Source organism: Caretta caretta, chromosome 8 (assembly GCF_965140235.1).
Source record: "Caretta caretta isolate rCarCar2 chromosome 8, rCarCar1.hap1, whole genome shotgun sequence".
Lineage (NCBI taxonomy): Eukaryota > Metazoa > Chordata > Testudines > Cheloniidae > Caretta > Caretta caretta.
Genome location: NC_134213.1, coordinates 75,394,988 through 75,416,975, shown reverse-complemented (window position 1 = coordinate 75,416,975; position 21,988 = coordinate 75,394,988). Strand labels below are relative to the sequence as shown.

Genomic DNA, 21,988 nt, shown 5'->3' with positions numbered 1-21,988 from the left:
GGCAACAGGCTTCCCAGACTGAATTAGACGGAGTGCTGCAACAGCCTATTAGGGTTTTGGAAGTATAGAGGCTGGTGGAACCTGCATTCATCTCTATCCTCTTTCTACTAACTCACAGTGAGCATTTGCGAGCTCTTCATTCAGCCCTCACCTGCAGTGGCTAGAAACTTAGGACTTTGGATAGTTAAGGATCCTCCCAAACTACAGGTACTCTAATCTTTCTGTATTTTGCAGAGATCCTTCTGACGCAGGGAATGCAATTCCACAGGAAATGAAGTTGGGATTTTTAAATTATATGCAATTCTATCCATTTAGTATGACCTTAAGATACAAGTTTTAAGGAACACTGCATTGGTAAGCAGCATCCATATTACTATATTACTGCCATGCTATTCAGCTAAGTAGAGTTAACAAATACTGCAGAATAGTGCACAAAAATTTATAAACAAGTTACAGTTATGAGGTACCCATGTCATGTATTCAAGTTTGTAGCAATTATGTAGTAAAGATGCAGGCTAAATCCAGTCACTCGTGTACTCACTTTTTCTAGTGTTTCAATGCGCTGTTTTAAGAGTCTGTTTTCTGTTCGTAGTCTCTGTAAAAGAAGCAAGACAGTTTTAAGCGTGTATGTGGGAGGATATGGACTAAAGAGATAGATAATCAAGTGACACCAGAAACTCAAACAAGTTAATTTCTTTAAATAAAAATAAATAAATCCACACTATTCAGCACATTATAAATGAAACATTATAAATGAGTAGAGAAAGCAGCAGTAACAAACGTCCCTTTCACACATACCGCTTCATCTGAATTAGCACGTCATAGAAAATATGGAAACTGGATTTGTTAAAGATAGCAAAGTTGAGACCAAATTTGCATTCTAATAAAGGGTAGTAAGCTGTAAGTCACAGGACACACCTACATAACATTTTAGAGAGAAGGCTGTTCAAGCTTCTGTGGTAAACAACATTAGCTTTATAAAGTTAGATTATACAATTCAGACAAGGCCAGATGAAAACTAGCTAGCTGGAATTCAAGAAAATTAGTTTTATCCTGAAAAATATTTTCCCTGTTCTCAAAAGTTAAAACAGCCCCATGACTTAGATAGAAAGTGAGTAGGGGAATGGGGGAGAACATTTCTTGTAGGCCCATCCAGAAAACTACTACAAGTAGTGCCATCTTTAGCTGTAGAGGGGATTTCACCAGTTTAACACAATTGCCTATAAGGGCTCTTCTAAACTTGTTTGCATATGCACAAGTGCATAGTTTGTTCATGCAGTTGCCACAACCGCGTGTGAAGCAGATGTGGGGCTTTCTATGGCCACTTACACATACAATCATGATAATTAATTGCATACAAGTTAAGCATGTATTTACCCTTTTGTTCAAAACTGCACGGGATAAAGTCAAGTTAGCCTAAGTAAACAATCTTCACATTAATAGTGGTGCTAAAGATTATAGTTACTATATATTGAGAATCCCAAAGGTTTGTTCACTGTATTATTTTAATTAACGTACCATTGCCAAATCTCTTCTGGCATGCCCAATGGGGAATCAGGCCTAAATTTTCAGAAGTGTTTAGATATAGAGTGACTCAAACGCTGAGCATCCACGCTCTCAAAGTCAGGGTCTTATAAAGAATCTAAAGTTGTGTGCCCAAAAACAGACTCTCAATCTCTAGTAACTTTTGAAAATTTAGGCCAAAAACGTATAACAACTTTGCACTTCAACAGTGCTTTTTATCAAAAGGTCTCAATGGTTTCAGAACATTACTTCCACATAACACCCATGTGTAGAAGGCAAGAAACCCCATTTTTTCAGATAAACAGGCACAAAAAGGGAAGTGACTAGCAAAGGCTGCAAGAGTCTGACAGAACTGGAATTCGAACCCAGATCTCCCAACTTCCAGTCCTGTCCTTTAGTCTCAAGACCAGCTGCTCCTTTAATTTACTACCCCCAAACGGTTATAAGTCCCTGATAGGGAAATATCTTGGTATGTATTTTTGTTTTCCCATATGAACCAATAACCTGGCTGTGATTTAGATCTGGGTTTTAGATAGCTCAGCTGGACTTACTGCTTTGTCAAATTAACAGCTATTTTGTTTATATGTTTTACTGGTATGTGCAAATGATTAAGAGTATTAAGTAGTTAATTTTAGACATGGAGCAGCATCATGTCTGCCTATACACTGAATGCAAAGCCAGCATCTGTGGCATGTGCGCCTGTAGTGAGAATGAAGTCTGCAATGAATACAATACAGCCATCAGGAAGAAGGGATTCAATAGATTACTGCAATAAAGAATACCAACAAATGGGAGTTTCACCTCTCCCCCCCCAACAAGAGTCTTGCTGGAAGCAGCAGGATGGATGCCTCCCACAGAAGTGACGACTTTTTAAAAGATACCCTTTTTTATAAATATCAGAACTGTTTATTCACGTTCAGCCTTTTGTCCTATTACAGAAAGGATGTATTACCTAACAAATGTTAAAATAAATTAACATTACTAAGAATAGATGAAGATCCTGAAGAAATCGGAAACACTTTCAATATTTAATCCTGAATATCCTACCATAACCCAGATGAGCAAACTTGTTACATACCCCATGACATCTCCCATCACCACTGGGATTCTCCCCTAACAGGATATTGGAAGGAGCTGTTTTTAGAGCCAAAGACGTGGATCTCATTTTCACACAGCTTTTAGTGGCTGGGGGAGATGGATCAAACCCAAACTTTTGCCCAGTTGAAGGACATCAGAAACACTACTAAAGAGAAGTTTAAAAATTGATTTTGTCATTGGTTTTAACGTTCACCTAATGAACTGAATTTAAGTATTTGATTTTGGCAAGACTAAGGATTTGATTTTCTTTTTGCATAATGATGTTCACATTATTGAAATCCAACCATCAGAAGATTGCAATATTGCAAAGTATCTTATGTTTTTAAAACATCTTCACCAACTATAGGTTGCTAAATTAGTGACAAGCTATGAAACAATACATAGATTCTGTATGCTTTGTGACATTCTGTATGCTTTGTAGTTGGATAGAGAAACTAGTGGGAAATGAGATAAGGGTTTGTGATGACCCATGATTAGAAATTAATATATTGACACCCAGGAAGGGAAATTAGCTCAAACTGTACAGCCAATAAGGCTAAGAGTACAAAAACAGCAAAAGCTTGTTTTTGTCGCTAAAGCAAGCAGATACAATAAATGAATACACATGAAGCTGGTCAGTTAGTAATAAGGTGCCACATTTGCAAGGACTTTTCAGAGCAGAACTTAACAGTTCTTTTTAAAAATGTTATATATGTTAATTCCAGAAACTCAAGGATGAAAAATTGTCAATATTTTGCTTTTGTTCTCACGCCTCAATGCACGAGAAATGCAATGTCTTGCCAGCAGATGATACATTGCTCAAACATGTCAGGATTTTTTAAAATGAGGGTTAAGCTTCTTCCCTATCATTTACATTTATTTTTTCAGAAGACCCTCTGTGGGAAACCCACACCTACATCAGCATGTTACAAACTTATTTGTAGCCATCCTTTAATTACCGAAAAAGGCATCATTTCATATCATTTGTATACTTTTCTTGTTCATGATTTTCTGTATAGTGTTATTTCCATCAGAACTCCAGTGAAGGGATGGAGTACATTACAAACGTCCTCTTCAAACCCACAGCCCAAGTACAACTACTGTCATTCTAGTAGCTCATGAAATCCACCATTGCCAATATCCCAGATCAGACTAGTATCCCACCCCCAAGCCAACTCCTCTTCAGAGACATTTACACTGCTGCTTCATGCTTACTTTAATTTCAACTTGTTCTTCCATTTCTTTAGTTTTTATTGTAGTGTATTCCTTTTCTAACCTAAAAAAAAGGTAATCTCTATTAGAAATATTACAATTGATTTACTTCCTGGTATATGGATACACCCAACAAGCAACAGCAGAAAAATGTACATGCCTATGAATGATTGACATTTCCTTTGTTTAACGTAACTGCTTGAGAGTTACCTGTACTTTTTCCCTTATAGTAAACTATATGAAAAAAATTATAGGGCATCCCCAAGTAAATGAAAACACCTAAGTATCTGTGCCCAATCCCAAACCCACTGAATTCAATGGATAGACTCATTGATTTAAATGGGCTTTGGGTAAGTACCCTAACGAGCTCAAGCCTACTTAATACCCCAGGAAACTGACCACTGAACTGTTTTCATGATCTTGTGTTGTACAGAAATTTGACCTTTTTTTAAATTAGAACTCATTTGTATTTTTGTAGTCGATGGATTCTGAGCTGCCCTATAATTTATTAATCCTGTATGTTGGTCTGGTTACTGGGATGTTGATTGTATAAATACACTGAGTTACCTCAACAGAAAGAGATGGCTAAGGGACAATGCTAGAACTATTGGCTTTAATTATTTTGCCTCCTCTCCAGCCAATCTACAAAAATGGTTGGATCATGAGAGGAAAAAGCTCATGAATGCAGAAGGACAAAGGAACTCTGGCAGGTTTTGGGGGCACCAAACTGAGACAACACCCTCCTGAGGCTGTCTGAAGAAGTCAGGCATGCCTATCTTACCATAAAGGGATGACAGAACTTTAGGACAGATGAGCGCAGACTGTTTTAAAATCCCCTCTATATGCCTTTGCTCCTACTGCAAAATAAACAATACTTTGGTTTTTAAGAAGGCCATCTGATCACTATACACCACTAACCACTAGTGATTCCCCAGAAGGGAAGAACCACAGGTGCGCAAACTCAGTTGGCCTTGCAGAGTAAGAAATGTGGACACAGGGCCCAGCCTGAGAATGGGACAATTGCACAATTCTACTTCAAGATAGGTAAAGGCATGATATTCAAGACCTGAAGGAGTGCACTCAAAGATCAGAAAGGGGACAGAGGTGAAGCTAGCCTTGTAACCATGACAGTAGTACTGAGCTCTTAACCAGCAGTAAAAAGTTACATCTGTTCAGATTACAAACAGCACTCATCGTGACCATACAAGCAATCCTCATTGTTGTGTGAATGGATTCTTCACCTCTAGAAAATCTAAGTCATAAGTCTGAATCCAAGACTAATATTTTTCAAACTGGTTTTTATATTTTAGTTTATATGTGCCGTTTACAAAAGTCGGTGTAATTTATGAGAATCCTGCAGCTTTTCAAGAAGTATTTTAGATCGCTTATTTTTCCTCTGAGACATCATTATTTTAGTTACAGTCATCAACAAGACTAACACGGCTGTTACTCTGAAACCAACAAGAAGTAGTTATTACTAGTTTTAGAAGAATTACTACACTGATAAAACTTGGTTCATGTTATGTGCTGGAACGAACTTATTTAGAGCATAAAACACTGGAACCGCTGAACCGGGAAAAAGCACAAACATTTCTATGGATTCACAAAGCAAGAGACATGCGTGGCAACAGCCCAGCATTGTCTCAGAATGCAGCACCTACTTTTTCATCTTTTTCGCATTGTATTTGACTTGGTAAGATGCTTGGATTAGTTTGTCTGGACCACTGTCAAACTGATGTGGAATGACCTTTTGAAAGTGCTAAAAAGCAATTCAGAGAATACAAGCAATTAGTACTGGCAAATACATATATTCATGGCTTTCAAATGAGCTTGCATTTAATACTTGATTGTACATTTAAATTTACCTGTAACATCCCTTCCATGTCAAGTTGCATTAATTCAGCCTGGTTCATCTGAAGAACTGCTAAACCTACTCGAAATACTATTTCTAAACCCTGGAAACAGAAGTTTAAAATAAATAAATAAATAAATAAATAAATGCCAACGATTCCTTAAGGCATTGTCAACCATATAGAACAATAACCAGCTTACACAGTTGGACTGGGAGCTGGCCCAGTATCCTGGCCAAATCCCAGAGTAAGTCATGACAATATGCCTTCCTAAAATCCCATTTAAGTTACAGTCTGTCTTGCACTCTTCACCTCACCCTAAATTTATGCAGTGAGGATTAAACACTGCCAAAAAGCTAAAACACACACCTCAGAAGTGACACCCTTCCAGTGGCTGGTGAAGTAGGCCCACTCACATAAAGGGTACTATACAGGTGCAACCTTTATTAAAGTCTTATATGAACTATTTGGTAAAAACCGTGCACCTCTCAGGAAATAAATGTTAGTTGTATTATACCATTTCTGAAATAATTCAAGTAGCTATTTAAGCAGTCCTTTGTTGCTACAAAGGAATGTGACACGTTTACAGTATTGAAAACACTCTTATGTAGGACAATAAGATGTGCATTGGCACCTAATGACTCTAAAAGTTGTGAATTTGGAAAAGCAGCATTTAATGCAAAAAATGTTACAAACTGAAGCCTATGAAGCATAATGTTTTGATTTTTAATTTGTGAAAAGTGCCAGATTGACAGCCCTGCAGAACAACTAATTTATCCACAGGCAGCTGCTGCCTTCCAATACGTCCTCTACCTCCTCAAGCTGACCAGAATGCAGCATTTCTGCCTATTGAACTCCATTCCTTTACTGAAAGAGTCTGACGTTCTAGCTGTGAGGTGAACACCTGTCTACTACAAACTAGTGCTGCCCATTTCATCCACAGCATGTGTCAGATGTGGTCAGCATTTTGTTGCTTTTTCCTCCCTTTAAACACTTCTGACTCTGATATAAGCTCATCCAGAATAGATTAGCCTTTTCTTCACAAAAATATATACAGAGAAAGACTGGTTCCCTAACAAAACAATGAGATTAAAAACATGCTTACTTTCAAATCTACATGCAAAACCCCCCCAGAAAAGTAGAATTTATACAACTACCTAACTGATAGCATTTAGTAGCTCTTGTTGGGGTGGTGAACGTATTACAGATATTTGCTTACCTCAGACATAAAGATATCAAATATTCTTGTTGCAATTGGTAGTGGAAAAGTTGTAAGAAAGATAGTTAAAAACCATGATGAAGCATACATAGAAGTATGGAAACTCTGAGACTGAAAGTGCACATAAAGTTCTGGTAGTTGCTCCTGGGAGAGAGGATCAGAAAGTACATATTAAACAAGAGCTAATGCCACCTCTTACAGTTTCAGTTAATGGGGAAAAAAATCACTGACATTCAATGAAGAATGCAAGGCCAAGAGTTTGTAAGCTACAAAAAAGGTTTAGGCATTTATACAGATTACGTACAGTTACATTAGAGAAGATTAAAAATAAGGGGTACTCTAACATGCAGATTTATACAAGCCAACCACTGCATGACTGGGGTTAAGAAGCAGATAGCAGGCATATTACATTGGTATCTTATGGAATTTCTTGAATCTTCTCTGAAGCACTGGCACTACCCATTGTCTGACTACATGAGCAAATGGACTACTCTGACCTGGTATGGCCATTCTTATGGCCCTACAAATTAATAATTCCTTGGGAGGGAAAAAAAAAAAAGCAGCTCTCCCTCTCCCCCTCCTCCTTGGCTCACGCAGTAGGCGTTCCTCTTGCAGTTTTAATCTGCTTTAACTACTGCTTATAAGCAAATGTTTTGCCCAATATCTGGGGGGGAAAAATATTTTCTAGTATAAGTATACAATGGAAGTAGGCTAAATAATAACTATATAAGATACTATACATTTAACAGCTTTTACAGTTACCTGTATCATGTATTCAAACTGGTACATACAAAGGCCCAGCTCAGCCATACTTGGTTTAAAGAGTTCTCGAAGTCTATAATCTTGCATTAATTTGACAAACACACAAAATGCTTCCTCTTCTGGCATCTATATTCGACAAAGGCACAATGAAAATTTATGGACACAAGCCAAGACATGTTAATTTTTTTTTTATTTTCAAGGGACTTATAACCACTTATGGTTTACCCAGAAGTACGCTGGCTAATTTAGGATTCATGCTGTAGTTATTCAAAGTAAATGCATGTCCCTTTTCTGACAGCATGAATCTAAGAGAATCTACATAGGGAACAAATATAATAGGCTCTTCAATTCAGTAGAGAAAGATAAATACGATCCAACAGCTCGAAGCTGAATAAGGCATAAATTTTTAAACACTGAGTAATTAACTATTGGAACAATTTACCAAGGATTACATTGGTTTGTCCATCACTGATTATTTTAAATAAAGATGAAGTATTTCTAAAATATATGCTCTAGGAATTATTTTGGAGATGGTCTAGGACTAATACAGGAGGTCAGACTAGGTAATCACAAGGGTCCCTTCTGGCCTTGGAATTTATAAAGCCTATTCTAATGTTGAGCACTAAGTCTCAAAGTGTGAAAGACAGCTCTGAAGTTTGGCACATTTTAATTCAAATGAAACTTTGTGGTCACTCAGCAATCAAGGCCACTGAAGTTGAAATGAGTAAGAGCTAGGGGAACACTGAAGTAACTTTTGAAAAAAGTTTGAGAAATAAGTGTTCCCCCTCCATTGAGAAAGGTCACTCCTTATTCAAGGTGCTTCTTGGGAAGGACAGAAGCAGAGAGCAAAAAACTAATTTGACTCTGTAAAATAACTTTAAAATGTTCTTGACTAGTGAAGTATCTGGCAGTCCACTGTGAAAGAAATTATGGAAAACTAAATATACAGAAAAAAGAATCCCATCACATGGTACTATGCTGTGTTCTGCATTCTAGTAAAACATTAGAGGTTCTACACATTTGACATAATACTCTCTTTACCTGCATAAGCAGCAGCCCAACTATAAAAGCACTTCCTTGACAGTATCCAACCTCACGATCCACTAAAGAATAAGCCTAGAAGATAAAAATCTTTAAGATTTTGAAAAGCAACAATTAAAACACTTATTTTCATACTGGTTGCTGTTTTTCTGCTTTTGTTTCTAGCTGCTAAAGGTGGGTCAACTTTTATCCAACCCTTTCAGTAGGCAGAAGCTTAAAATGCCAAGAAAAGTGACTTGTGCTTAAACTGAACACAATACTTCAACGGTTAACCTTTGAAATAAAACAGACATGGTCCTTCCTGTTGGAGCAGTCATCTGACAACTGAAGCTATTTTGGATCAGCATCTAAAGAGCAAGCTCCCAAGGGCAGATTAAAGGTTTGAAAGATTTTCATTTTGGAATGAATATTTTGAACATTGGCCATATTCAAATAAGCATTTCTAAATGCAAACTGTAAAGGCTTATAAACTTCAAGATAGCAGCAAGTCCTTAATGTTCTCAGTGTAGCAAGACTGACTCCTATGTCAGCCACAGATCTATATTTGTAAAGTTATGGATTGTATATGGAAACAGCCACTCAAAACTGTGCCTTTATTCAGCCATTAGTTTTGTGTCCTCAAGTGGGTTAGGGAAAAAGGTCCTCCACTAAGCAGTTTCAAAGTCTCCTAAATGAAGACATTCTACTTGTGAAGTTGAAGGACCAAAGCTTCATGTTTGCCACGCTGTTTCCTTGTTGATTGCTCTGTTCAAGGCCAGTTTACATTAATTATTTTTCCTTTAACTCCACTAGTTGAGACAGATGGCTGGAATGATTTCCTCTCCCTAGTTTGCCTGAAACAGATCATGATAGCAAGGGAGCAGCACTAATGGGATCACAGCACTTAGACATTTCAACAAATCTGGCCTTCAGAGTACCCTTCCTTCTCTGAATTCCTAATAGACTACAGAATTTCTATTTAGAGGTCAAATGATCTAGTGGTAGCATGATGCTTCAGAGGACTGAGCTCAATTCCATGTTCCCTAGGCCAGCATAGGGCAGAAGCATTTCATGTTGTCACCCCCTTTTGAAAGGGATACATGCAGTCTTCAACCAGAGGAATTTGTTAATTTTAGGAAGATACTGGGCAACAGGCTTCACAACACTATCACCACTTCTCTCCCAACCCATCACCCCCAATTCCACAGCTGTCGTGACATAACCTGGCCTACAGAGGGAGTAGCTCCTGTCTGCAGCACAGCTATGGGGGGTGGTGGATTTCATCGAGGAGCAAATGTATGGAGTAGTGTTTTTGTTTTGGTTTGGTTTTTTTACGCAGACCTGGTTTGCTCTAACAGACACTAAATTTTGGATGACAGCAATATATTCATTCCAAACATGACAGTTTCTAACAGAACTGTAAGAACACTTCCATGTTATGCTGCTCATATTGTAGAGACCTTGAAACACTGAAAAGTAGAAACGTTCAGACCATAACTACTATGCAAAGGATGATGAAGCTGCTGAAAGATATTTTCTTCGCAACAAGTAAAATCAAGATTTAAAAGTAACCCATGTTCCCAAGGCTTAAGTGTATGTTCTCAGATGTTCTTGCTTAGCAATAAAAACAAAAAAGGGCCTGTTTCAAGCAGCAAGTACTATCAAAGAGAAATATACAATGATCAGTTAAGAGGTAGACACAATTTTAATGAGTTTTCAGCTGGCTCCTTAGCTTTTATTTAGAGTAGCTGAGGTTTATTGGGTTATGGGATTTGGCAGCAGGCCAATTTTTCTGCGGAATAAGGATTTCAAGAAACTGTGGGGCCTGGAAAATCTTTTTTTCCTAAATTAAGCCCCAAAATAGTTACGCCAGCTAATAAATGCAAAGAAATTCTGGACAATATTACTCTGAAGTTAGAAGTCATCTTGTTCTTCAGCACTGTAGCAATCTCAAATCAGTCTGGGTGTAGCACAAAGTGAAGGAACTACCACCTAGACTCAACAGGGGGTCTGAAGATTGAATGGCACTTCTAATTTTCAAGTTCTTGTTTTAGTCAACTGTCACAATGTGTGTTTGTTTTGCTTTACTGCACAAGCTATTTCCATTATGCTGTTAGTATTTAGTATTGATTTTATCCTAATCTAAGATAATCAAGTAAATGTTTTCTACTGCTGATAAAGTGAAGTTATTCCTATAGCTAAACATACAAATATCTGCAAACCATTTGAAACTGTGCTATCAAGAGGTAAAAATTTTTATACTAAGTTACAGCCTTGAAAGTTCTATTGCCAAAGACTAGAGGCTCTTAAAGAGGATGCAACATGGGTATGTTATTTTTCAAGCCTCCATCTGTGTTCCAATATTGTATATTCAAAAAAAACAACTAACTTACCTTCATAACATTAAATAAAACCTCCTGCCCAAGACTGTCTTTTTCTTTAAAAAAATCATGTTCAGGATATGTTCTAGCAATGTCCCTTCTTATCAGTTTTTCACAAGGAGAAGTCATTTTCAAAAGCTCTGAATACTGATCCTTTATTGGCATGCTTTGAGCAGTGCATAAAAGCTGCCAAACTATTGCTCTAAAATGATGGGGTATCCCTTTTCGAACAAGCTCCTAAAGCATAAGAAAAAAAGAAAGGAAACTCATTAATGATTCCTACAGTATAAATATGTAAATTTCTAAAACAAACTACAATGAAATTTTAAATCTCTTTTGTGAAGGAAATTTCCCATGACTTAAGTTGGTTACAAAGGAAAAGCATGTTATAAAACAATTACATAGTCCACAATAGGCACTTGAGAGATGGGTGTTTAAATGGTGATCCAACTAAACTCAGCTTTGTTTTCACTTAGTAGCAAAAGAAAGGAGCGTTGACCAAGAAGATGCCAAGAGTATGATTACCATGCAACTTAATAAACAATAAAAACTTTAAAAGTGTATTTTCAGGAGTAAGTAATTCCATTCATTAGTCTATCAAATCAGGGTACCTATCATCTAAGCAGTTGCACATGCTTTCAAGCACCACCAGATGGCTACTATGCACCAGAACTTAACTGACGCAGTTATTTTAACATTCCACAAAAAAATGCCTTTAAAATACAACATTTGTACATTTGTCGTCATTTGTAACCTCTGAATCAGAAATATGAAATCTTTGGTTGGAATAAATCCCCAATGAGTTAAAATTAAAAAAAAAGTAACAAAATGGTTACATAGTATTAGCCAATAGTAATATTTGCCAAATTTATTATTTTAGGCATGTTAGGCTACAATGTTAATATGGTACAACAAAAGTCCTACTTCTATATTATTCAGATAAGGGTCTCCTTGACTAGGACAATACCTACAGGAAATTCTTGTTTTAATTATTTTTTTTGCGCTTAATTTCACTGATGTCAGTGCTTCAAATATTTTTTAAAAGCTATTTGAACATGAATTCAGAGACAAAGGCATACCAAGAGGGTAATATGTTCAGGTTCTCTGACTTTTTTTGGTTCCATGTTATGGGACATATATAAATTCTCTCAGAAGCTAAAGACAGCTATTACACAATACAAGCCTCCCCTGAATAAACTGGTGTACCAGGAACAGATTCTTGGGGCCCCTAATAACTTACTTACATATTCTGTCTCATTCCCGGGGTGCTCGAGTATGGTACTTGTATTTACAGATCTGTCAAGAAAGACTGAGCGATAAGGGGTTTGGTTGCTTGATAAAGATTTTAAGAAAAGGTACAGCTCAGGAAGTTTAAGAATCGTGGGGACAACCACCAACCGCAGAGTCATTCCCTCAACAATGCAACACAGTTCCTTTCCTATGCATTTTCTAGCACTTTATCTAATAATTTGTTCTGTGTAAGTTTTTGAAAGAGGATAACCTTCTTTTACTTAAGTAATCCTTTCACTAAGAAAATATCAAAATGCTGAAAAGGAAAAAAAACTGGTAGCTGTCATTGCTGTAAGTTTATTAAATAAGAATTATGGAGAAGTAGAAACCTCTCCATAGTTAAAGCTGAAACCAGCACCTCATTACAACACTATTTCAAACACCTTTGCAGGTAGCTCTATTAATTTAAGGGATAAGTCTTGGCAATTATCATTTGTCCAAGTCTTATGAAAGTTCAGTAGGTACTTTTATTTTCAAGACCTTCAAGTTAGCTTCATTTTAAAGTTTTTGAAGACTGCCTCTCTATTTGTCAAAAAAAGACAAATACATAAAATCATTCTCAGCATTGACTCTTCTGGGAATTTCCAAGGGCAAGGACAGCATTTAAAAAGTAACAATTAAAAAAACAATTACACAGTTTCTTGGTGAAGTCAACAAGGAAAGGAATGTAACAAAGAACCTTCACTACAGCAGGAGCGTTCTGTAGCTCTGTAGCAGTGAAATCAGCCCTTTAATATCCCTAAGGGAGCCAGGCCCCTCTGGAGCTCCACTTTAGGAGTATCTTAGTAGCTCTGTACTGATGATCCCTTGCTGATTCAGGGAGCAGAGCTTTAACTCCCTGAGCCAGCTATGCTCCCATCAACTCAAAAGCCCTTTATCACATGCCCCCCGCATCCCTGCTCTCATGTGATACTGTGCCTCAACTTTCCAAAGCAGCCTCCAGGTATTGCTTCCCAACAATTCACCACCCTCAATTGCCTATACCTCACACTCAATGTGGGAGGGGAGAGTTAACTCCCCATCCCCCCAAATTAAGTTACCTATGTACATGCTCTACAAGGTAACAAAGATTAACTCTTCCTACACACCTAAAGAAACAGTAGTGGTACCAGGGCTATATGTCAGGAAAATATTGCACTTGCTAACAGGCACAGCATCATTCTTTACGCATGCCAGGGGTACTGAAAGGTGGAACCCCTAAGGTCACCTTGCAGAATTACCTCTAGGTCCATGCTTTGAGGTGGATGAAAGTGCCAAAGTTGGAACATACGTCAACCTGCCTGAAAAAAATAATGTACCATATGTTTATGTTCAGAGTTTCAAAAATTTCCCCAAGTCTACAAGCCCAAGGGCAGCCTTTGTAGCCAAATCTGAAGATACCTCTGCAGTCAAAGCCATGCCCACTGGCATTAATGGGAAGTTGTTGCATACTGTTATACACTGTATTTAATTTTAAAATTGTCAATCCATCTAATTAGTTTTAAAAAAGTAACTTACAAGTAGAGCTGGCTGAACAGCAAAAGAAAACTCACTGAAAAGATATTCCACTAACACTGGTTAAATTTGACAACTATGTTCCCCAAATAGTATTTTGACTAGTTTTATAGTTGGTGAAAACACCACAAAAACCGTTTGACACTAGTGTGTGACACTCAAATATTTCCACTGAATCCTACTCAGATGCCCTATTTACTACATTCTCTTGTTTTTGTCTGGTCTTCCCTCCTCTTGACTTCAAATCATTTTCTTTCCATGATCTATTAAGGGTGCCTTTTCACAATCTGTCTTTGCTTTGTGAGCAGAAACAGTCTGTTTCCTCTTTTCCTTCTTTTCTCGGTCCTCAAACCTCTCTTTCACTTCCCATGTTATGTTCTCTTTCTTCACAGCTGCCTCCCCAAAGAAATTTTACACACACACACACACACTCTTTCTCTCTCTCCATCTCTGCTACCCACTTTACACAAACACCCAACCACTTACATGGGGTTGGAAATTATTCAACATTTAGCAAAACTAAGCCTACTTGTCATCTTCCATATCAATTTCTGGCTAGTTCCAACTGTCACAGACCAATGCCTAGTTAATAAATAATTAATTTTATATAATACAAGAATATAAGAATGGCCATACTGGGTCAGACCAAAGGTCCATCCAGCCCAGAATCCTGTCTACCAACAGTGGCCAATGCCAGATGCCCCAGAGGGAGTGAACCTAACAGGTAATGATCAAGTGATCTCTCTCCTGCCATCCATCTCCACCCTCTCACAAACAGAGGCTAGGGACACCATTCCTTACCCATCCTGGCTAATAGCCATTAATGGACTTAACCTCCATGAATTTATCCAGTTCTCTTTTAAACCCTGTTATAGTCCTAGCCTTCACAACCTCCTCAGGCAAGGAGTTCCACAGGTTGACTGTGCACTGAGTGAAGAACTTCCTTTTATTTGTTTTAAACCTGCTACCCATTCATTTCATTTGGTGGCCCCTAGTTCTTATATTATGGGAACAAGTAAATAACTTTTCCTTAGTCACTTTCTCCACACCACTCATGATTTTATATACCTCTAGCATATCACCCCTTAGTCTCCTCTTTTCCAAGCTGAAAAGTCCTAGTCTCTAATCTCTCCTCTTATGGGACCCGTTCCAAACCCATAATCATTTTAGTTGCCCTTTTCTAATGCCAGTATACGAGATGAGGGGACCATATCTGTATGCAGTACTCAAGATGTGGGTGTACCATGGATTTATATAAGGGCAATAAGATATTCTCAGTCTTATTCTCTATCGCTTTTTTAATGATTCCTAACATCCCGTTTGCTTTTTTCACTTCCGCTGCACACTGCGTCGATGTCTTCAGAGAACTCTCCACGATGACTCCAAGATCTTTCTCCTGATTAGTTGTAGCTAAATTAGGCCCCATCATATTGCAGGGATAGTTGGGGTTATTTTTTCCAATGTGCATTACTTTACATTTATCCACATTACATTTCATTTGAAATTTTGTTGCCCAATCACTTAGTTTTGTGAGCTCTTTTTGAAGTTCTTCAGTCTGCTTTGGTCTTTACTATCTTCCTCCCACCTACCCCACTCCAAGCCACTGGGAAAGGGAAGGGTGCTCTCCCTGAATCCTACAAAGTAAGGAGCCCCTGAGCATCAGATATCTATTAAACAGAGGTTAATAGATCCCTCCTTCCCCCAAAATATTCTGACTGTTAGGATGGTTTCCCTCTTTTCTTTCTTTCTCTCCTCTTGTCCTTTTGGCTGTTGCACGGATAGTAGTGGTAAGGCATCTCAAGCTATTCTATCCCTCCCACAGGCCCCCTGTGAGTTCTCCTCCCCACTGAAGAGCTCCAGCACACAGCGCTGCGCAGAAGAGGTCAAACATCAGTGGTATAAAACTGACCTTTTTTTGTCAGTTTCACTACTGCAGGCAGGGCTCTGTACAGCAGCAGCAAAACTGAGAAGACTCTGGTCAGTTCTCCCAGGGAAGAAAACACAGCATTGGTTTATGCTGGTCATAGTTGGAAGTTTATATTTGCCCCTATAAGGTGCTAGAAACCTAATTAGTCTGCAAAACTGCTTGCACTTGCCAGAAAAAGATTCCTACTTGCCCCAGAGGAGTGGGCTTTCTAGTCTTTTTTGACAGATGTTGGCTGAGAGATCTGAAATATCCTCACCTGCATAAATGATGCTATGTCACATGCCCTTACAGAAGTAGCACAGGCTCCGAATATGAAGTCTGTTCTGTCTTCAGAAATAAGATTAAGGAAATGAGGAACCTTTCCTAGTTTGCAATCCATTTCCAGTGGAAGATTTCATTGAAAGTGTTTGATATTCTGGACGTACTAAATATATCTGGCATTACATGAGGACAGACTGGGCATACAAGTCTGATAGCTCATAAATAGGATTGATATTCAGAATGAAAAGATTCAGTTAGAATTTTCTATTAGGGCTGTCAAGCAATTAAAAAATTGCAATTAAACAATAGAACAACATTATTTAAATATTTTTGGATGTTTTCTACATTCAGATATTGATTTTAATTACAACAACATCAAATACAAAGTGTACAGTGCTCATTTTATATTTATTTTTATTACACATATTTGCACTGTAAAAAACAAAATAGTATTTTTCAATTCACTTAATACAAGTGCTGTAGTGCAATCTCTTGATCATGAAAGTTGAACTTACAAATGTAGAATTATGTACAAAAAAACCTGCATTCAAAAATAAAACTATGTAAAACGTTAGAGCCCACAAGTTCATTCAGTCCTACTTCTTGTTCAGCCAATCGTGAAGAGAAACAAGTCTGTTTACATTTACAGGAGATAATGCTGACTACTACTTAATTATATCACATGAAAGTGAGAACAGGCATTCGCATGGCACTGTTGTAGTTGGCGACACAAGGTATTTACGTGCCAGATGCACTAAAGATGCATACGCCTCTTCATGCTTTGGCCACCATTCCAGAGGACATGCTTCCATGCTGATGACTTGCATTAAAAAAAAAAAAAAAGCATTAATTTTGTGACTGAACTCCTTGGAGAGAATTGTGTGTTTCCTGCTCTGTTTTACCAGCATTCTGTCATATATTTCACATTATAACAGTCTCAGATGATGACTCAATACATGTTGTTAATTTTAAGAACACTTTCACTGCAAATTTGACAAAATGCAAAGAAGATGCTAATCTGAAATTTCTAAAGAAAGCTACAGCACTTGACCCAAGACTTAAGAATGTGAAGTGCCTTCCAAAATCTGAGTGGGATGAGGTGTGGAGCATGCATTCAGAAGTGCTAAAAGAGCAAACACTCCAATGCAGAAACCACAGAACCCAAACCACCAAAAGAGAAAATCCAACCTTCTGCTGGTAGCATCTGACTCAGATAATGAAAATGAACATGTGTCGGTCCATACTACTTTGGATTGTTATCAAGCGGAACCAGTCATCAATGTGGATGCATGTCCTCTGGAATGGTGGTTGAAGCATTGTAACATTTCAGGTGACATTGTAGACAAGTAAGCAGCATTATCTTCTGCAAATGTAAACAAACTTGTTTGTCTGAGAGAGACTGGCTAAACAAGAAGTAGGACTGCATGGACTTTTAGGCTCCAAAGTTTTACACCGTTTTGTTGTGTGCAGGTATATAACAAAAAAACTACATTCGTAAGTTTCACTTTCATGATAAAGCAATTGCACTACAGTACTTGTATGAGGTGAATTGAAAAATACTATTTCTTTGTCTTTCACAGTGCAAAGATTTGTAATCAAAATATAAAGAGAGCACTGTACACTTTGTATTCTGTGTTGTAATTGAAATTGATATATTTGAAAGTGTAGAAAAACATCCAAAAATATTTAATAAATTTCAGCTGGTATTCTATTGTTTAACATCACAATTAATTTTTTTTAAATTAATCCCATGAGTTAACTGCGATTAGTCGACAGCCCGAGTTTCTATCACTTATTTTCCGAAAAACATGGAAGACCAACTGGAGAATAAACCAAATAGCACCAGTTGCTTTGCACTATAAAAGTGTCCTATAATACTGACTAATACCTTAATTTGCTTTTCTTTCTTTTTGTGTACATCTTCCCATTCATTTACAATTCTTCCCCAAAGAATCCAGGAGTCTTCTTCGAGATGGCTGAGGTTGCTAGAAGCTGATGAACTGGATACAAGGGAGGAGCCACTGTTTCTTCTTGACCCATTTACTGAACGCAAGGATTTGCTGTCTGTCTCCAACAGTCTGCAACATACAAAGCTAGTTACAGTACTAACCATATTAGACTGCATCATTGTTGATCATCAAATTGTTTAGAGGAGATAACTCTTCCACCCCCTCTTCACAGAATGTATCCAACAAATCCATTCATTCAAACTGTTTTACTTAACATGTTTTTGTAATAAAAATTGTAAATGAAGTGACCTAAATACAACCGCTTACAGGCTTGGAGTAGTTAAACTGACAGGAGAGCTCTCTCCTATTGGCTTACAGTGCCTACATTAGGGAGCTTAAGCCGGCGCACCTGTACTAATGCAGCTGGACTACTGTAAACTCTAATGCAGCCGTGCCCTTATTCCTCTGTGCCCCTCCAGACAGAGAGGCTAACTATTGAGCCTGGATTCATCCCCTGCTTCCTGTTGGCTACTGATTTTGTGAAAAGCTCAGGGGTGGCAGGAACTGGGCCTTAAGATCTACCTATCTTCAAGTAAAGAGCCATGTAATAAAAATAAATCCATTTACTTCAGTCTAGGTATTGGGTAGGAAGCAAGAGATCAGACTACACTTTGCAGTCTAGGAGACTGTGTACTATGTTCCATTTTCACTTAGCACTGGAGCTGTATTTGTAGGAAAGGGGGGCTGCTATGAAAGCAAAGACATAAGTCAAGTAAATTCTGATGTCCCTGTGCTAAAAAGTAGAATCCAACCACCATATTGGTGAGGTTGAGCTGTTAATTTTTTTCAGGAAATTATAAACCTCTGCACAGTATTGACCACGTATGTGCATAAATCTCAGGGCACCGACACATTCAGGTTCTCAGCTAGAACAAACATTTAATTCAGATATTTACATGGTCTTTCCCCTTTTCTGCTCCTATCCATTAGTATTTATAAAAAAAATCTTAAGTATTGCGTAAACAAAGCATGTATCAGAATGAGATTTAATCCATAAAAAGCAACATCTTACAAGTGTGATCTTTGTAGTTTTATTATTTTCAGCTTTTGAACAAAAGGCTTAAAGTAGTAGTGTGTCCCTTTAACTGCAATGGTCCCAGAAGTTTAAATCTGAATTTAGCCCCAATTAATGGAAACAGTCTCATTTTCACAAGAAAAACTCAAAGCTGAGATGTACAGAATCACTAGCCAGTTGTATTGTATACACATGAAAATGCATTTTTAAACTTCTACAAACCTAACCTACCATGTTCCACTACTAACTTAAAAACTAGAACTGCTTTTCTCAACATGCACCATGCTAAACACAGTCAGACTCCAAATAACGTCAGAGAAAAGAGCCATATGTACTTTTAAAGCACAGAACATTTTAAGATTGCAAAACCTAAGATTTTGACAATCCATGTTTTATTTTTCCTCAGTTTCTAAGAAATTCTACTACATTTCTATTATAATTTGAAACCTTACCTTACTGAATCCATTGCCCTCAGATTTGTAACATGTAGTTTCTTTATATTGTAAGTAGTCACTAAACACAGAACACAAACTAAGATTCATGTAAAACCCTATCAATGATTTACTATTCACAAACAGATCCTTTGGACTGCACCATTCCAATACATTTTTTGTGAGGCCTTCAATAAAAAGTAGATAGTTTTGCTAACTCAAGAGGTTAAATTTGGTTGCAGGAAGTTTAAGTTTCCTCGTGTCTCACTTCTCCTTTGGGTTCTTTCACTGTAGCCTAAACTGTTCAATTCACCTATATCCTATCTCTTCAGGTGTAGGCCAGTTTCTCTCTCACACAGACAAGGAAATCTGAATTTAAAGATATCACCAGCAGCAATTTGTCTGGTGAGCAGAAACAAGTATGACTTCCTGGGTTCAGAGTTCAATTCTTTACTTCCAAAGAGCAGTTATAGTTTAAAAAAAAATGTAGCAGATTCAAAATTTTGTGACAATACACAGCAACTTTCAAGATAGGTGCATCAACTCTCTCCTTGAAAAAGTGTAATCTTGATGTGAAAAAGCAGGCTTGGTGTGAACTGTTTGAAGGAAGATAAGCAATGGGACTCCTTATTGCCTATTGAGCGTGTCACAACCAATAATGGAGATGTAGTGAAATGTATATAAGCTTCACTATAGCTAAAATGAAAACGGACAGTTTTCAAGAGACAAGGAGAAATACTCCAATCCAACCTGTAAAACCAAGATGCAAGGGTGATAAGATTATTCCATTTATGGAAAGTTTTGAAAGTTGTCTGAAAACTATTTGCTAAATTAATTTATTCAGACTTTAAATGTCCATGTCTTTACACCAAGTGCTGTTTTATGGAATTAACTAAAAACGTGTTCTTAAAATGTCAACTTTATTGTAACAGAGGGTCTGGATCTCTGATCCTAATTCACAGTTTTTGAGAAAAACTGCTTAGAGAAAGGTTTACCAAAAGGCCTGACTAAAACCAGATAATCAGACAACTAAAGGTTTGAGGTGCTACTGATCACCATTTAAAACTCTTTGTACCCTAGGTCACTGGGGGCTTTTCCAGAAAAGCCCCCAATGAGCAGAAAAGGATAAAACTAGACTGTTTAGGAGTCAAAGGTCTGCATCCTTTCATATAGGTTTGAAAGCCAGCATTAGTATATCACAAACCAAGGAACAGGTTAGGTGAAAGCATCAGGACTTGAGACTCCCTCTTTAAACGATATCCCTGAATCTCATGGACTCCAGCATCAGCTGTCAGTACAGTTCTAGAAACAATGTTTAATGATTTCTATAAAGCTAGAAAAGGTAACAAATAATGTTTTGGAGGTTCTGAAAGAGCAGATGCTTTTCTAAATCTCAGATTAAGAATATTTAAAATGCACATTCTTTTCCATGCAGCTAGCAGTTTTAAACTGAGTAAAATTTTGGGTTCAGGAAAAACATTACCCCTTTTAATAGGTTCTCTGCTATAATTTTGATAAGTCTATTTTAGTTCTCATTTTACAATTTTAAGAGCAAAATATGAAAACCATGTTTCCCCACTCACCTGTTCTGTTCCTCTAGTTTAGCTAATAATTCTAAATCATCTGGACTCAACCGCGTTGGTGAGGATGGTGATAGTGCTGGAGTAGAAAGAGTGGTAGAAGAGGATGTAGTGTGTAATGAGGCAGATGGACTTGCCACCTGACTGGCCATTTGACTGACAGTATGCGATACAGTGTTCTTCACCCATGAGAGAGTAGAACTCAGCTTTCCTGCAACCTTGTCTGTCGCCACCTGCAAATTACAAAAGGAAAAGGGATGGTAGAGGTTATTTTTGTAGACTGATCAGCAGGCCCACTCAAGCCAATGGAAAAAGGTATTTAGTGGGACAGCTATATTCTACAAATAAACTGATGCGTTTGTCATGTATTTTGCACCTTCTAAAGAGCGTGACTTAAGGTTATCCTGTTTCCCAGAATTCCCGAAGTTGTTGGAAGCAGCCCAAGAGAAAGGTATGGGATTAAGGTGCTATGTGAGAACAAATATAGAAAGTATGTGACAGATTCACCAAAAGGATATCAAGGAAACTACCCAAAGATACCCACAGGACTAGTCTTTTCTGTGTAGTGCCTCTGGATCCAGAGCCGCCTTGTACCTCTGACACATTAGTGAGATCCTCTTAATATCTCTTGATAAAAATAGTAGTGCAAAAAATCAAGTAAAGCAGGTAAAATGCCATTGACTTTACCTGTGGACTGACATGCACAGGAAGGAATTTATGAGTAAGTACCACAGGTGTTAATTTTTCTCTTGCTCTCTCCAATCTCAAAGAGGGACTGGGCTGGAAGTTTGGCTAAAAGTCAACAAGAACCACAGCTAAAAACCAAAGATAAATGATTCTGAGATCTCTAACAGTGGGGAATGAAGTAGTCATTTTTAAATGAATCTAGATACTAGAATACAACACAAGTCTATTCCCACAAGTGGGTTAGGGAAG

At 37.6% G+C, this 21,988-nt stretch overlaps 1 protein-coding gene across 10 annotated transcripts in view; it reads right to left on the bottom strand.

The window, feature by feature from the left end:
• EVI5 (ecotropic viral integration site 5) overlaps positions 1–21,988 on the bottom strand; it is a 136,567-nt gene that overhangs the window by 93,088 nt on the left and 21,491 nt on the right. For 8 of the 10 annotated variants that reach the window (XM_075131633.1, XM_048860550.2, XM_048860553.2 and 5 more), the window contains exons 2-11: positions 21,056–21,285; positions 17,906–18,095; positions 11,058–11,282; positions 8,686–8,760; positions 7,645–7,770; positions 6,883–7,026; positions 5,679–5,768; positions 5,475–5,572; positions 3,817–3,877; positions 542–595 (exon numbers count right to left, since the gene is read on the bottom strand). In XM_075131633.1, the coding sequence (XP_074987734.1) occupies positions 542–595; positions 3,817–3,877; positions 5,475–5,572; positions 5,679–5,768; positions 6,883–7,026; positions 7,645–7,770; positions 8,686–8,760; positions 11,058–11,282; positions 17,906–18,095; positions 21,056–21,204 (1,212 nt within the window). In that variant the 5' untranslated portion in view covers positions 21,205–21,285. Of the gene's footprint in view, positions 1–541; positions 596–3,816; positions 3,878–5,474; positions 5,573–5,678; positions 5,769–6,882; positions 7,027–7,644; positions 7,771–8,685; positions 8,761–11,057; positions 11,283–17,905; positions 18,096–19,493; positions 19,555–21,055; positions 21,286–21,988 lie in introns of those variants that run through there. The other 2 variants (XM_075131630.1, XM_075131629.1) reach the window with 2 other exon arrangements.